The sequence below is a fragment of the Callithrix jacchus genome, chromosome 11, assembly GCF_049354715.1.
Source record: "Callithrix jacchus isolate 240 chromosome 11, calJac240_pri, whole genome shotgun sequence".
In the NCBI taxonomy this organism is placed as follows: domain Eukaryota; kingdom Metazoa; phylum Chordata; class Mammalia; order Primates; family Cebidae; genus Callithrix; species Callithrix jacchus.
In genome coordinates, this window is record NC_133512.1 from 88,213,523 (window position 1) to 88,230,639 (window position 17,117).

At 35.7% G+C, this 17,117-nt stretch overlaps 1 protein-coding gene across 2 annotated transcripts in view; it reads left to right on the forward strand.

Moving 5' to 3' along the window:
• CFTR (CF transmembrane conductance regulator) overlaps positions 1-17,117 on the forward strand; it is a 181,379-nt gene that overhangs the window by 140,146 nt on the left and 24,116 nt on the right. For both annotated transcript variants that reach the window (XM_017975483.5, XM_054237473.2), the window contains 2 exons: positions 2,126-2,377; positions 16,291-16,446. In XM_017975483.5, the coding sequence (XP_017830972.2) occupies positions 2,126-2,377; positions 16,291-16,446 (408 nt within the window). The remainder of the gene's footprint in view (positions 1-2,125; positions 2,378-16,290; positions 16,447-17,117) is intronic.

The window sequence follows — 17,117 nt, forward strand, 5'->3', positions numbered from 1 at the left end:
TACCCTTCAGTTATTTCAAGAGAGGGATGCTATTCTTATGCAGGATAAATACAATAAGAAATTTTAAATGCATTAAAACTAATTCTCTGGCAGTTTCATCTCAATAGTAGTTGCAATTTAAATTTATCTCCCAGACCTTATTATAGACTAGCAGCTCTCTATGAAAATTAATGACAGTGTAAGAGTGTATTTTAATTCAAAGTTAAACAAGAATAACTGAGTTAAGACTTACCTACCCGGAAAGTTACTCATAATTCAGAGTTTAAAGTATTACATGTGTACAGTCATGCCTATATGCCTTTTACTTCCTTTACTGTTATTTAGTGTATAGGCTTTGGGGTCCTTTTCACATCCATTAATAGCGGGCTTGACTTCAAAAGGATTCTTTTCGTGAATCTTGAATAATTACTGGAGACAATTTGAAGATATTTTCAAGATGAAGGAAACTGAAGCACAGAACGCCAGAATGAAAAAGAACTTCATAAACAGAGCAGGCTTGATCAATGGCATGTGAAACAGGCAATACAATTAGAATTGCTAAGATGGAATTTTAATGTTCAATTAAGGATCTGTGTCTAAACTTCTCTGCTTTATCTACCAATCATTCCATACTAAAGATGAAGAATTTTTCCCATTCCACCTTTTGATAATGAAAAATAGAAGTAATAGAAGCAATGCACTTTTGCCCATACTTTTTTCCGAAAAGGATAATTTATAAAGTCTAAACGTTTGGTATAAATAAGATATGTTAATATCTTAAAGGAAAGCTAATAAACTCTTTGACTGAATAAAGCCAACATCAATAATTTTAGTAAGATTTACTTAATTTTAGTAAGACTGAAAATAAGAGCAGTAAAATTGTGTCTAGTCAGCTACTAAGGCCTGGGAAGGATTGAACCACAGGATCAAGGATGATATCTTTTACAAATAGCACTCTGGGAAGCTGAGGTGGGTGGGTCACGTCAGGAGATCATGAGCATCCTGGCTAACATGGTGAAACCCTGTCTCAACTAAAAATACAAAAATTAGCTGGGCTTGGTGGCACATGCCTGTAGTCCCAGCTACTTGAGAGGCTGAGGCAGGAGAATCCCTTGAACCTGGGAGGTGGAGGTTGCAGTGAGCCGAGATTACACAACTGGACTCCAGCCTGGTGACATAGCAAGACTCCATCTCAAAAAAACAGAAAAGGAAGTTGAATGAATTCAGAGTCTTCAAATTCTTTCTTCTTATTCATTTATATTTATTTACTCAGTATATTCATTTCTTCATTTATTTTCAAATATTTATTGGGTACTTACTATATGCCGGGTTGTTTTTAAAATCATATTCCACATTCCAATAAGTCACAATTATTCAGAGAAGTATGCTTTTGTTTAAAAAAATTGAACACCTTAAAAATTATGAAGTCATTTTCTTTGTGTGTGTGTGTGTTAAAGGTATACTTTACTAAATACTACTTGAATAGATTTATAAAGCAGTTACATATTTAGTTTTAAATATAACCCTTACTTGCAATTACATTTTCCTAGCACCAAAAATGAATATTTAAGTAATTTAGATTAAAAGCATAATTATTTAACTGCAGATATATGCCAATGACTTAAATTGTTTGAAGATTAGAGTGAAGTTGTTTAAAATTGACTAATTATGAAGTTTTCACTTAACCACATGGTTGACACACAGAATGATAGTTACTAAGGTAGTCCAAGAGAAAGAGAAGAATCTTCAGTAGTGGTTTTCAGTTGTGTACATTTTATTATAATATACCGGTTGTACAGCATTGCACAGTGCTGTTCATAGTAGAAATAAATTTTCTCTTTGACATCATCTATTCCCTTGAGAATAGTTTGGCCATTTATGTGTGGCTTGCATAACTGAGAATTAGGTGATCACAAAAATAAACAGGCCGATACAGAGCCCATTTATATAAGTCCTAGTTAATTCTCTTCAGTTAAGCTTTTAATTATATCCAATTATTTCCTGTTAGTTCATTGAAAAGCCTGACAATAACCAAGTGATGAGTAGCAAGTGTCGCATTTTACAAGTTATTTTTTAGGAAACATCAAACTAATTATGAAATGGCCTGCCAATCTTAAAAACCAAAATGTTGTTATTTTTATTTCAGATGCGATCTGTGAGCCGAGTCTTTAAGTTCATTGACATGCCAACAGAAGAAGGTAAACCTACCAAGTCAACCAAAGCATACAAGAATGGCCAGCTCTCAAAAGTTATGATTATTGAGAATTCACACGTGAAGAAAGATGACATCTGGCCCTCAGGGGGTCAAATGACCATCAAAGACCTCACAGCAAAATACATAGAAGGTGGAAATGCCATATTAGAGAACATTTCCTTCTCAATAAGTCCTGGCCAGAGGGTGAGATTTGAACATTGCTTGCTTTGTTAGACTTGTGTTGAGTAAGTGAATCCCAGTAGCCTGAAGCAATGTGTTAGTAGAATTTATTTGTAGCATTATTATTATAGAGTAGAATCCATATTGAACATATATCTTTTGCTATTATATAGAGTCATTATTTTGAATATAAAATTTAGTTTTCAGAGACCTGAATCTATATAATGGGTTTATTCTAAATGTGATTGTACTTGCAGAATATCTTATTAATTGCTAGGTTAATAACTAAATAAGCCATTTTAAAAATCAAAATTATAACATGTTTTAGATTTTCCATCTTGAAAATATCTTCTAATAAGAATAATATTTTATCACAGACTCCATCTAATGTCTTAGATTTTATCTAAGTTCCATTCTGCCAAACAAGTGATAACTTTTTTTTTCCTAGGTTTTTTTTCAGTTTGTTTGTTTTGGTTTTCTTTGAAGTTTTCACTGAGATATAGATTTTTTTTCCTGGTTATTTACTCTATTTATTAAGCATAAGTAATTGGCATTATTTTGAAATACTTCTTATGGATCCCAGCACTGGGCTGAACACAGAAGGAACTTAATATATACTGATTTCTGGAACTGATTCCTGGAGACAGGGATGGTCATTATCCATTGACTTCAGGTTCCATAAACATAGTTCTTCACTGTCTTCAAATCTCTAATTCTAGACTGCTCTATAAATCTAGACAAGCATATTATATATTTTTGATTGATTTTCTTTTTTATTTAGATAAAATAAAAGGGAGCTGAAAACTGAATTGAAAACTGAATTTTAAAATTTTATCTCTTTGTGGTTAATTGCAAACACAGATATATAAATACATATAGAGATATAGTTAGTAAAGATGTTAGGCCACCTTCCTTAACCCTGACATAGAAACAGTTTTGCTCATGAGTTTCAGAATATATGATTTTGAAATTTGCCCATGGATTTTGGAGCATTTGATAAACATTTAATGCATTACACAAATTCTGTAAAAACATATATATAGGGTGAACAAAAAGTCCCTGTGTACCATGTGAAATGGCTTAAAATGGAACACTGGACATTTTGACACATCTTTTTGCCTTATAGTTGGATAAATAAATTCACATACCACAAAAATGAACTCTATTATATTTCTGTTCATCAAGAATAAGATTCGATTTGTTTTTCATTTTCCTAAGGGAAAACAGTTTTAAATGGGCATAAATGGAAAGACTTTCCATTCCATATTGAATTTTCCCCTAGTGTTAGGATGAGTATGTTTATGGATATTGGGGTTATAACTTGAGCCCTAATGAAACCTCTACAATTTTTGGCATTTTTGCTTCATTATTTAACTTGCAGAGATGTTAGTTGTACTTTGGAACTATGTAGAATTAATGATTTGTCTTGGCTCCTTTCTTGCACTGGAAAAAGTAAAATTAATTACTCTGTTTTGCTTTACATATCAATGAATACCATAGCTGAAAGCATTTTTTTCCTGGGGTCACCAAGATGAATGCCAAAAGCAGTATCATTATTATAAACAATAGCAAGAATAGGTGGTATAAACCTAGATAGAAAGCCTTGGTAAATTGACTTTCTCTCCTCCTGACCTCCTGCCACTACTTTGTTTTGCTGATGCTCATTTGTCCACTTATTTAAATTTAAGCAAGCCCTAAAGTAATAGAATTTGTGGATCCTCATTCGTATGGAAAGTTTCCCTGATTTGAGATTAGTAATTAGAGATGTAGCAAAATGAGAAAGAATTAATATGCTCAGGTATTTCATTTTCTCTAAACCTGGATATACAAAATAGGCCATGTGTGTTCAGTAACAGTTCACTGAAAGGCACTCTCTAGGTACTTTGGGGCAATTGAAATTTACTCACACAGGGCTATGGATTGTGCCATTTGTGAAAAGATAAAATGACAACAAATTTAGTATAAATATCTCAGTTAGCTTTATTTTCTATTCTAGATTTGGCCAATCCTTCATTTCACAAATTGGAATAAGTGTTCTAATAAGTTGAGCAAAGGAGATTGGCTTTATAGACCAAAACAGGACCAAAGAAAACAGAAACACAGAATAAGAAGAGAATTGGTCTTTCCAAAGTTACTTTTCTTGAAAAGTGGGGACAAGGAGACAGAATAATAGAAAAGCACTGATTGGTTAACATTGGATTAAGAATTAAAACAGAGGGAACTTTAAGATAGAAATCTGAAACTGACCTGTTTGGGAAATCAGGCTGTGTCATCTTTGTTGATTTCTTGGAAGGCCAGATAACAGCTTAGTTTTGCTTTGGTGAACATGGGTGACTACATTTTTATTTTTAGTCTGGTCTGTTGAGGACTTATGAGAGAGCTTAATCCAAAACAATGACTTCCTAGAATTTTTGTTTGACACATCCAAAGAGGGACTTTAATATTTATTGAGAGCTTATCATATCCTAAGCACTGTTTAAACACTTTCATTTACTATTACATTTTATCCCATTATAACCCTAAAGGCAGATAGTTTGCTTTCATTTTTCACACTGGAGGAAACTGAGGTTCAATTAAGTGAGTAAGGAAGCAAGGATTTTAAACCCAGATCTGTCTGAGTTCGAGGTACTTTTTCACCAGATGCCATTGCATCTCTTTAAAGAAGGTGGAAGAACAGAAAACATGGGGCTGGGGAAGAGAGAAAGTTTCTGTCCCAGGAGATGATAATCTGAAAGGGGAAATATAAGATCCGCTGAAACCTGAGGCAGATTTATTGTGATGGTAACAGCATAAATTTCACAGACCTTCATTTGCCTGAGCCAACTTTGAAGGCCCTGATCTAATTTTGTATTTATAATTCTATAATCTTTATTCTTGGAAAGAGCCCTCCCTCGAAATTTACAAGATTTTGCCCCCAAAATCCTTGAAATGCTCTTGAATAAGAGATATACAGGTGAATGTTATGGGAATTCAGAGGAGGAAGCAGTTAGTATCAATTGGTGGAGAGTTTGTCTATTCAGGGAAGGTTTTATACGGGAAGTGGCATTTAGAATAAGGCTTTGAGAACTGAGCTGTGTATTTGAACAAGTAAAGGTGGTGTTGCAGAATTTTGCTCCTTAGTTCAGCTAAAACTCAGGTTCTTTTCACATGACCAGGAAAATTTAGACACAGACACATTGAAAAGTGAGTAGAGCAGGATTTTATTGGGCGGAAAAAAAAAAAAACCTCAGCAAACTGAGACGGAGGCCTTCTCACAGATTGAATCCCAGGCCACCACACAGTAACTGAAGAGAGTAGGCTCCTCCCCTGCATAAGGTGCAAATTCCTTGTGGCTCCACCCAGTTCCCTTCAGCCTGCGTGTGGGGTTCCAGGTCTGCTGTGGGCATGCCCAGACAAGCCCTGGGCGGGTTCCCATCTGCCTAGGCATTTGGCTGAGTTAGTTGAGTGAGAAAGGGTGGTCCAGGCAGAGGACATAACATGAGGCAACGGGCATACACAGAAAACAGTGACTGGTTCAGTCAGGTTGGGGATGGCAAAGGAAGTAATGGAAGACAAGATTGGAGCAAGATGGATGATAGATTGTGGATCCTTTTTTTTTTTTACGTAAATATAAATATAGAGACAGAGTATCACTATGTTGCCCAGGCTGGTCTCAAACTACTTTGTTGCCCAGGCTGGTCTTAAACTCCTGGCCTTAAGTGATCCTCCCATCTCAGCCTCCCAAAGTGCTAGGATTACAGGCATGAGCCACTGTGCCTGGCCTCCAATTTTGGAATTTGGAAGCTAAAGCAATACAGTTGAAAACTCAGATAATCCAGGTGGATTTTGCTATTAGGTGCTATTTGATTTCTGGTACAGAGCTTCTAAAACCCTTGGAATTTCCTAAGTGATAAGAGCGACAGGAGTATCTTTTGTTCTGTTTTTTTTCCCCCTAGTTCCTGAAATAAATCTAGAGCAATAAAAGCAGATAACATCCTTTGTTATTCATAACAAGTCCCTTTCAACTACACCCCAGTTTGTATTTATGAGGTGGCCTTTGGAAAGTCCCTAAGGACAGGAATGGGGAAGGACTGGTTGCCAGGGGGTCAGGTTGAAATTTTCAGCTTCACCTCTTGACTTCCAGGGACCATTGAGGGGCTGAAAATTGTGTACAATCAACAATGGCCAGTGATTTAATCAACCATACCTATGTAATTAAGTCACTCTATAAGTCTTAACTGGAAGTTTTTTGGAGCGCCTCCAGGCTGGTGAACACATCGAGGTGCTCAGAAGGTGGTATGTCAGAGAGAGCACAGAAGCTCTGTGCCCCTTCTCACATGCCTTTTGCTACGTATCTCTCCCAACTAGCTGTTCTTGAGTGGTATCCATTTATGATAAACTAGTAATCTAGTAAGTAAACTGTTTCCCTGAGTTCTGTCAGCCATTCTAGCAAATTATCAAATCTGAAGAGTTCATGGATTTACAGATACACAGTCAGAAGCACAGGTGACAGTCTGGGCTTGCCATTGGCATTTGTAGTATGTTGGAAGGCAGTCTTATGGGAATGAGCCCTTATCCTGTGAAGTCTATGCTAACTCCAGACAGTTGTCAGCATTGCTTGGTGTCGAAACCCCACATTATTGTTGTTACGATGTGTATTGTGAGTAATATAGGGAAAACAATTTGGTTTTTTTTGTGTGTAGTCTTTGGTCATCTTCAAGAGCAGGGCTTCTCACAGTGTGGTCCCTAGGCCAGCATCATCTGTATCACTTAAGAATTTATCAGAAATGTACATTCTTGGGCCCCAACAAAGTGAATAGGGGTCTGACTTTCAGCACAACTTCCAGATGATGCTGATGCATTCCTGCCCAACCATGAAAGCCCTTGTTTAAGAAGGCTATTAGGGCTGGGTGTGGTGGCTCACACTTGTAATCAAGCACTATGAGAGAACACGGTGGGAGGATCACTTGAGCCCAGGAGTTCTAAACAAGCCTGGGTAACATGGCAAAATGCTGTCTCCACAAAAATTAGGTGAGTATGGTGATGTGTGCCTGTAGTCCCAGCTACTTGGGAGACGAGGCAGAAGGACCACTTGAGCCCAGGAGATGAAGGCTGCAGTGAGCTGTGATGGCACCACTCTAGCCTGGATGACAGAATGAGACACTATCTCAAAAAAAAAAAGAAGAAAAATGAAAAAGAAAGCCATCAGGTATAGAGGACTGACAGTAAAAGGCCAGTTGCAAAAGGTTAAGGAATGGGTGGATACTGAAATAAGAAGCTATGTAGAACACCATTGGTGGTGGTAGGAAGTAGAAAGCAAGAGCACTGGTCTTTGGGGGATGGTCATATCAAATGCAATATGGAGGTATTTGCCTCTGCACTGAGGAGAAATGTATCTTCTCCAAGATAGGGGGAAAGGAGGTAAGTGAAGTTAAAGAAAACCTTTGAGCACAGAGTTGGGAAACTGAAGGTATTTGTGTTGTGCTCCCTCAATCTTTTAATTCAGCTATAAGCTAAACTCATGAAACTTGAGTAGTGTCAGTTTTTTGTTTTTTTTTTTTAAGGACGGGGTTTCACCATGTTGGTCAGCTGGTCTTGAACTCCCGACCTCAGGTGATCCTCCTGCGTTGGCCTCCAAAGTGCTTGGATTACAGGCGTGAGCCACCACGCCCAGCTGAGTAGTGTCAGTTAGCTGACTTTTTTATTCTTTTGATACCGTGTCGGCTATTCTGGGTCTTTTGCCTTTCTTTATATACTTAAGAATCAGTTTGCCAATATACGTTAAATAACTGGCTGGGATTTTGTGATTGGCTTGAATCTATAGATGAGTTAGAAAGGACTGACATCTTGACAATGTTGAATCTTCCTATCCATCATCAACAAATATTTTTCCATTTATTTGATTTGTTGATTTTTTTTGTCAGAGTTTAGTTTTCCTCATATAGGCTTTTTACATATTTTGTTCAAGTATTTCATTTTCAAGGAATGCCAGTGTAAATGGTATTGTGATTTTTATTCAAAATTCCACTTTTTCATTGCTGTTATATAGGAAAGTGATTGATTTTGCATATTAGCCTTATATCTTTCAACTTTGCTATAATCACTTATTATTGATAGTTTCAAGAATTTTTTGTCAATTATTTTGAATCCTCTACATAGATGATCATCATCCGAACTTAATTTTATTTCTTCCTTCCCAATCTGTATACCTTTTATCTCCTTTTCTTATTTCATTAGCTAGGACTTTCAGTATGATGTTGAAAGTAGTGGTGAGAGGAGATATCTTTGTCTTTTTCTTGATCTTAGAGGGTTAATTTCAAGTTTCTTATCATTAAGTATGATTTTAGCTGTAAGGTTTTTGTAGAAGTTTTTTTTTGTTTTTTATTTTTTTAAGTTGAGGAAGTCTATTCCTAGTTGGCTGTTTTTTTTTTTTTTTAAAGAATCAGGAATGGGTGTTAAATTATGTGAAATACTTTTCTACATCTATTGATTTGAACACTTCATTTTTCTTCTTTAGCCTGTTGATGTGAATTACATTAGTTGATTTTAAAATGCTGAATCAACCTTGTATACCATACCTGGGATTAATTCAGTTTGGTTGTGGTGGTATATAATTATTTGTATACATGTTGAATTCAATTTGTTAATACTTTTTAAGAATTTTTGCATTGGTGTTCATGAAAAATATTGGCGTGTAGGTTTTCTTGTGACAGCTTTGTCTGCTTATGGTTTTAAGCTAATGATTTTCTGATTTTACCTATGGAAGTTAGAAATTAGTTAAAATTTCTAATTTTACCAATCCTCTGCAATCTCTTCCCAAATGCTTTTACATGTCTGTTCTCTCTGAAAGTAATATAGCCTCTCCAGTTTTCTTTTGATTAGTGTTAAAATGGCCTAACACATCCTCTTACTTTTAGTCTATATGTGGTTTTAAAGTGAGTTTCTTATAGGCCACAAATAGTTCAGACTTGTTTTTTGATCCACTCTGACAATCTTTGTCTTTTAATTGGTGTATTTGGACTATTGATATTTTAAATGATTATTGATATAGTTAGATAAACATCTACCATATTCATTCCTGTTTTCTGTTAAATTACTTGTTCTTTGTTCATATTTTTATTGTCTACTCTTTTTCTTTCCATTGTGGTTTTAATTGAGCATTTTATGTTTCTACTTTCTTTCTTTCCTTAGCATAGTAGTTCTTTAATTTTTAGTGGTTGCCCCTAGAGTTTGCAATATACATTTACAACTAATGTAATTCCATTTTCAAATAATACTAAATGATTTCATGTGTAGTGCAAGTACATTATAATAATAAAATGCTCCCAGTTCTACCTTCCAGTCTCTTGTATTGTAGCTATAATTTAGTTCACTTACATATATGTATATACCTAAATATATACATTAACATATATATGATTGAATATATTGATGAAATTATTTTGAACAGACTGTTTTCTGTTAAATCAATTAAGAGTAAGAAAATAGAAGTTCTAATTTTATTATAAAATGAAATACTTCCATTTATTCATTCTCTAATATACTTTCTTTCTTTATGTAAATCCAAGTTTCTGACCTGTATAATTTTCTTTTTCTCTCTTCAACTTCTTTTAACATTTCTTACCAGCCAGACCTACTGACAACAATTTTCCTCAATTTTTGTTTGTCTGATAGATACTTTATTTCTCCTTGACTTTTGAAGAATAGTTCCACAGGGCACAGAAATCCAGATTGGTGATTTTTTTCCTCTCAAACTCTTAAATATTTCATTCACTGTCTTCTTGCTTGCATTCTTTCTGAGAACTTAGATGTAATTCTTACCTTGGCTCTTCTATAGTAAGATGTTTTTTCCTCTGGCTTCTATCAAGATTTTGTCTTTACCTGTGATTTTTCTGGTTTGAATATGATATGCCTATGTGTAAGTTTTTTTGGCATTATTCTGCTTGGTTTTCTCTGAGTTTCTTGGGTATGTGGTATGGTATCTGACACTAATTTAGAAAAATTCTTAGTAATTATTGCTTCAAATATTTCTTCTGTTCCCTTTTCCCCCTTTATTCTCCTTCTGGTATTCCCGTAACATGTATGTTACACTTTTTGTAGTTGTCCCGCTGTTCTGGATTTTCCGTTTTCTCTGGGTTATTTATTATTTATTTATTTTTTGCCTTTGCATTTCAGTGTTGGAAGTTTCTATTGACATATCCTCAAGCTCAGAGATTCTTTCCTCAGTGGTCTTCAGTCTACCAATGAGTCCATCAAAGGAATTCTACATTATTATAACAGTATTTCTGACCTATAGAATTCCTTTTGATTCTGTCTTTGAATTTCCATTTCTCTGCTTTCCATCTGTTCTTGCATGTTGCCTATTTTTATCATGAAAATCTTTAGAATTTTTTTTTTTTTTTTTTGAGATGGAGTCTCATTGCCCAGGCTGGAGTGCAGTGATATGATCTTGGCTCACTGCAACCCTCACCTCCTGGATTCAAGCAAGTCTTCTTCCTCAGTCTCGAGAGTAGCTGGAATTACAGGTGCCTGCCACCATGCCTGGCTAATTTTTGCATATTTAGTAGATATGGGGTTTCATCATATTTGCCAGGCTGGTCTCAAACTCCTAATCTCAAGTGATCCACCCACCTCAGCCTCCCAAAGTGCTGGAATTACAGGCATGAGCCACCATGCCCAGCCTTTAGAATATTAATCATAGTTGTTTTAAATTCTCAATCTGTTAGTTCCAACATCCGTGTCATATCTGACTGTGGTTCTGGTGCTTGCTGTGTGTTTTTAAACTGTGTTTGTGTTTTAATGCCTTGCAATTTTTTATTGAAAGGTGGACATGATGTACTGGGTAAAAGGAGCTGTAGTAAATAAGCCTTTAGTGATGTAGTGTTATGTGTAGCAAAGGGTGAGGGAAGTATTCTGTAGTCCTTTGATTAGGTTTAGTCTTTCAGTGAGCCTGTGTCCCTGCAGCTTAGAAACACTTGTGAAGTGTTTTTTTTACCCCTTTTGGTGGGACATAGTGACTAGTGTGGGTGGGAGTTGAGTATTTCTCTTTCCCTAGGTCAGGTAGGCTCTGAAAAAAACCCTGATAGGTTACATATGGTAAAATAGTCTCTTTCGAGGGCAGGCCTTGTTATAAGACTAGAAAGCTTTGGACCTGGATGTGGTGGCTCACGTCTATAATCTCAGCACTTTGGGAGGCCAAGGAGGTGGATCACCTGAGGTCAGGAGTTCAAGACCAGCCTTGCCAACATGGTGAAACTCTGTCCCTACTAAAAATGCAAAAGTCAGCCAGGTGTGGTGACACACATCTATAATCCCACCTACTTGGGAGGCTGAGGCAGGAGAATTGCTTGGACTCAGGAAGTGGAGGTTGCAGCGAGCCAAAATCATGCCTTGCACTCCAGACTGGGTGACAGAGCAAGACTCCATCTCAAAAAAAAAAAAAGAAAAAGAATAGAATGCTCTGGCATGTTTCAAAATGGTTACTTATCCCCTCCTTCTGCTGGAAGCATAAGGGTTTTTTCCTCTGATTTTCACTGTGAGAACCAGGTAAGGATCTTACCCGCAAAATTAATAAAACTATAGAAATCCCCTACTGACTGGGCCCACTTGGAATTTTCTTGTTCTCATACTTGTTCACACTGAATCTCTAGCAATTTTTCACTTACAATTTAGGTTTTCATACCCTAGCACTGGTTCCCTCAGAGTTTTCTGCTTATTGGTTTCTGTTCTTTAAGTTGTGATTCTCTGTCACAACTTAAAGAACAGAAACCAATAAGCAGAAACATCTGAGTACCTACTTCTCTGTCTCCCATTTTGGGAGGCAATGGTTTGCCCTGTGATCTCACTTCTCTGACAGATCTAAGAGAAGTAGTTGATTTTTCAGTATGCTCTGCTTTTTACTTGTTGTTAGGATGAAATGACCACTTATAGGATTTCTGCAAACCAGACGACAATCTGAAAGTCCTGTTTTTTATTTTTTATCCCTTTGTTTAGCATGTTACCTATCTTAATATATTTTAAGTAAATGAAAGCATAGCTTCTATCTACTTCTAGGTCATATGCTTCCTAGGAATTGATTCTTAAAATGTTATTTGGCTCACACTGTAATCCCAGCACTCTGGGAGGCCAAGGTGGGCAGATCACTTGAGGTCAGGGGTTCGAGACCAGCCTGGCTAATATGGGGAAACCCTGTCTCTGCTAAAAATTAGCTGGGCATGGTGGTGGGCATCTGTAATCCCAGCTACTAGGGAGGCTGAAGCATGAGAATTCCTTGAACCTGGGAGGCGGAGGTTGCAATGAGCTGAGCTCATACCACTGCACTGCAGCCTGGTTGATAAGAGCAAAACTCTGTCTCAAAAGAAAAAAGTTATGCTGAGCAGTCTCTGAAGAACGTAATTTCTACTGCCTTGCCTTTAGAATTTATAACAACATCTTGCAAAGTATCACAAGATGCTCCAAACATATTCCTTATGTGCTGAATTAAGAAGTTTACTCAAATTTAGGATACTAGTAATATTTTGGGATATCCAAAAACACTGCCAGCTCAGCTTTGAGCTACTCTTCTTGGGGGTGATAAAAAGCAGTTGAAACTTAGGACTTAAGTGGGCATCTCATTTAACTTTTAATTGATTTCTGTGTTGTTGATTATGGTGAATAGATGAAAAGAGTAAATATTCTGTGCAGAAATATTATTCAATCTTCATGTGAAAACACTTTGTCCATAGCAGTTACCTTATGGAAAAGATGGGCTATTGCTTTCTTTGCTCTTAACTGAGGCTTTTAATTTGAAGAACCTATACTTTACAAGTTTTTATTGTTAATGCATGCAAAATGTAGCAGCTGTTTTACAACTGTTATTTTTAAAATCTATTTTTCTTTTTAATCTCAAATAGTTTTTCTTAAAAGCTTTTTATCTAAATTGTAATAGCCAGATTACCATCTCCAATTAGAGTGTCTCATCCTTTTTTTGTCTTTTCTTCTTCCTCTCAACATGCCAACTGGGATCTTAATTTGGAGTCAGATAGTTCATGATAAATCTGGACTTATCAAAATTTTTCAGATGGTGTATTGTATATATCACAGTATTGGACAGTCCTCTGATTAAATAGATCTTTAATAGTACCTCAAGATCTATACTTTTGGATGAACTTAGCTGCTTTCTCCACTTATAGTCTCTTCAAAATACAGAAATAATTCATAAGACTATCAAGGGTTCAGATCATATCAGCATGAACACCTAAATACCTGTTTGCTTTGTTAAACACGTATCCCATTTTCTATCTTGAAAAAAATTGGTGTAAAGTAGTTGAATCATTCAGTGAGCATATGAGCAGCATATTCTCAATACTATATTTTATTAATAATTAATAGAGATATATGAACACATAAAAGATTCAATTATAATCACCTTGTGGATCTAAATTTCAGTTGACTTGTCATCTTGATTTCTGGAGACCACAAGGTAATGAAAAATAATTACAAGAATTTTCCATCTGTTGTAGTATTAAAATGACAAGTAAGATACCCTGAAAGGAATGTACTGAGACCGTTCTGTTCATGGTACAATGCAATTACAACTAGCACCAAATTCAACACTGTTTAACTTTCTACATATTATTTTGATTTATCTTGATCCGACATTCTCAGGGAGGAGGTACACTGAAGTTACTAGAAAACACTATCTTAAAAGCTTATTTGTGGGAAGTTCTCTGGCCTTCTTCAACAGATCACTGAGAAGCTTGGAAAAACAAGTCCCGGAAACTAATTATTATGTGTCAATTATATAAACAAGAAGACATTGTTGGGTACAAACCAATGATTCCTTGCTTTTGAAAAATATGTCAGACATCATGCATTACCAGCAGTTTAATGACACAAGGAAACCACAGTAATAGCTAAAACCTTTAAAGCTAAACCAAAGATTTACAAATTGCTTCTTCATCCAGTCTTATTCCAACCTAAAATGTAAGTTCTCTAAAAATTTCAGTATTTGCTTCTGAGGAGAAGGAAACATTGCCATTTATCTAATCCTCACTGGAAACCTAACTAATGATAACAAGGATTTAGATCTCAAGCACTTCTTACCAAAATTTTCAACATGACATTATAGCAAATCACCTTCCCCTGCACCTCACCTGCACTGGACATATTCAGGTTGCTTATACAAAATTTTACTATTGTGTTTGAAAATTTGTGACCCATAATAAATGTGTTTGTGCAGCATTAGCTGATTCATAAATGAAAATGTAATTTTAAATTCCATAATATTTTAAAATTAGGAGTGGTTCTGGCGATTGATCAAAATTGATTAAATCCATTATTTGTTAGATCAGTTAAATTATATGAGTTCATTCATCTGCTCGTAAATCCATCCATTTTTCCATCTGGCTGTCCCTTAGTCAATTCAAATAAATATTTATGGGGCACTTTGGGTAAGCCAGGTGCTAAGAATTAAATGCAAAACAAGATAGAGTCCCCTGTCCTTGTTAAACTTACGTTTTTGGTACAAACACAAGCAATACTCAAGAAAAAATAAAATAAGTACTGATTGTGATGAATAGTATGAAGAAACTCAACAGAGTATTATACATAACATTTGATTGATCTAGTTTTCTCAGTTGTCAAAAAACAAACATTTGTGAAAGTCTCATTGTAGAGTTCTTATGATGAAAAGGAGGTCAACTGTGTCATTATTGCTTATTAGCTTATCCCAAAGACCTAGTTTATTACCAGGTTGCAAATAGTGTTCAATAAGTAATTCTTATTAAGGGTTGTTATGTACTTTAAAACATTTACTGTGATCCATTCACTGGTTCTGGTTTAGAAACTTACTTGTCTATGATGACATAGTATAGAAATTGAGAGTGAATATTTAGAAATTCATTTTTATATATTTTAAAGGATTGATATGTAGTGAATTAGAAATTTAAAAAGAAGACAAAACTGTCCTTCACTACAGATTGAAAAGCATCCTAGTAAAAGACCGTTGCTCAGTTATACTATAGAAAGGCCAAAAAAAAAAAAAAAAAAAAAAAGAAAGAAAAGAAATGATGTAAGGGGAAGGAAACAAACATTTATTCAGTGTTCCTAATGTCAGTCAGTTCATTCAGTGGTCAGTTAATGATCACAAGAGTGTTCCACCTCGCTCAAAGCACCTTCCTCAAGTTCTGGCATCTGAGCTGACATCAGAACAGAGTTGGGGCTCTCTGTGGGTCACCACTAGCACTTGATCTCCTCATGCAGTGCATGGCGCACATCCACGCTATGTCCTTATGGTCTTCAGGCAACACGAATAGTTTTATTTGTTTTCCTTGATAGACTTTTTGCTTCCTGAAATTCCCTTCTCACCAATCTGATTGAATGTCAGAATGTGATTTGACAGCAGTCCAAAGTGCTCATTCACTGAGGAGTGGCAAGGCCTTTGCCCAACCTGCCTTCTGTGTGAATATACTGCTGCCTGAACATATTGTTTATTGCCAGGCTTGAACTTGACCTAATTAATTTATTAGGGTCAATATCTAAATATTAGATCTATTTCAGATTAAGTAATTTTTAAGTTGTGTCCACTTTGGGAACTAGATCAAATTGCAGATCTCTGCTTCCAGCTTAAGCCATGTTTAGAGATAATGTGCATGAAAACACTCTTTGTTTTTCCTTTATGCAAAATGGGCATTTTCAATCTTTTTATCATTAGTAAAGGTCAGTGATAAAGGAAGCCACATCAGGGGTTCAATTCCTTATGGCTAGTTTCTCTATTCTGTTCCAAGGTTGTTGTTCTCCATATATCAACATTGGTCAGGATTCAGTGTACAAAAAAGGTTTGAATGAAAATGTGAAAATCTTCCACTGGTGACAGGAGAAAATATTCCAGTAGTTTTTATTGAAGTACAATACTGAATTTTGTTTATTGCATGGTATCTGTATGTCACAGGAGTACTCCCATCACTTTTATCTTATAGGTGGGCCTCTTGGGAAGAACTGGATCAGGGAAGAGTACTTTGTTATCAGCTTTTTTGAGACTACTGAACACTGAAGGAGAAATCCAGATTGATGGTGTGTCTTGGGATTCAATAACTTTGCAACAGTGGAGGAAAGCCTTTGGAGTGATACCACAGGTGAGCAAAAGGACTTATTCAGAAAAAAAGCAACTAAATTACATTTTTAACCATTATCTGACACTTGTGCTCCAGAAATTTACATAACTCTGCAAAATCGATTTATTACACATTACTGTCTTTTTTCTCCAGTGCAGTTTTCTCATAGGCAGAAAAAATGTCTCTAAAAGTTTGGAATTTTCAAATTCTGGTTATTGAAATGTTCATGGCTTTGATGGTGTTTTTCAGAAGACCCAATCTACAGTGGGAGCCTTGGGCTTTTGTTTTTAACAGCTCTTTTTGTTCCTGCTTCAGTGGTCTGACCTCCAATTTAGCAACCACCAGGTTTAGAAATGCTTTGCAAGACATGAAAGATACTCCTGAAATAACAAACACTTGGAATCACGAGGTAGTTGAATTGAAAACAGAAAGTGTAATGATTATATTTTGTTCTTTGGATGGGATGAACCATGTCAGATTAGTCTGTAGCTTTTTTTTTTTTTAAATGTCACTTTTCAATTTGGGTCACAAAGAATCTCTAGCCTCACTGGCTTAGTATCATTCTACTAATTAGAATGTGTTATTGTGTAAGAGTACTTTTTGTATATGAAGAAATAGCAACAATTCCAGTTTAAAATGATCTAAATGGAAACCAAGAAATGTCTTCACTGGAACCAAATCTTGAAGGCATT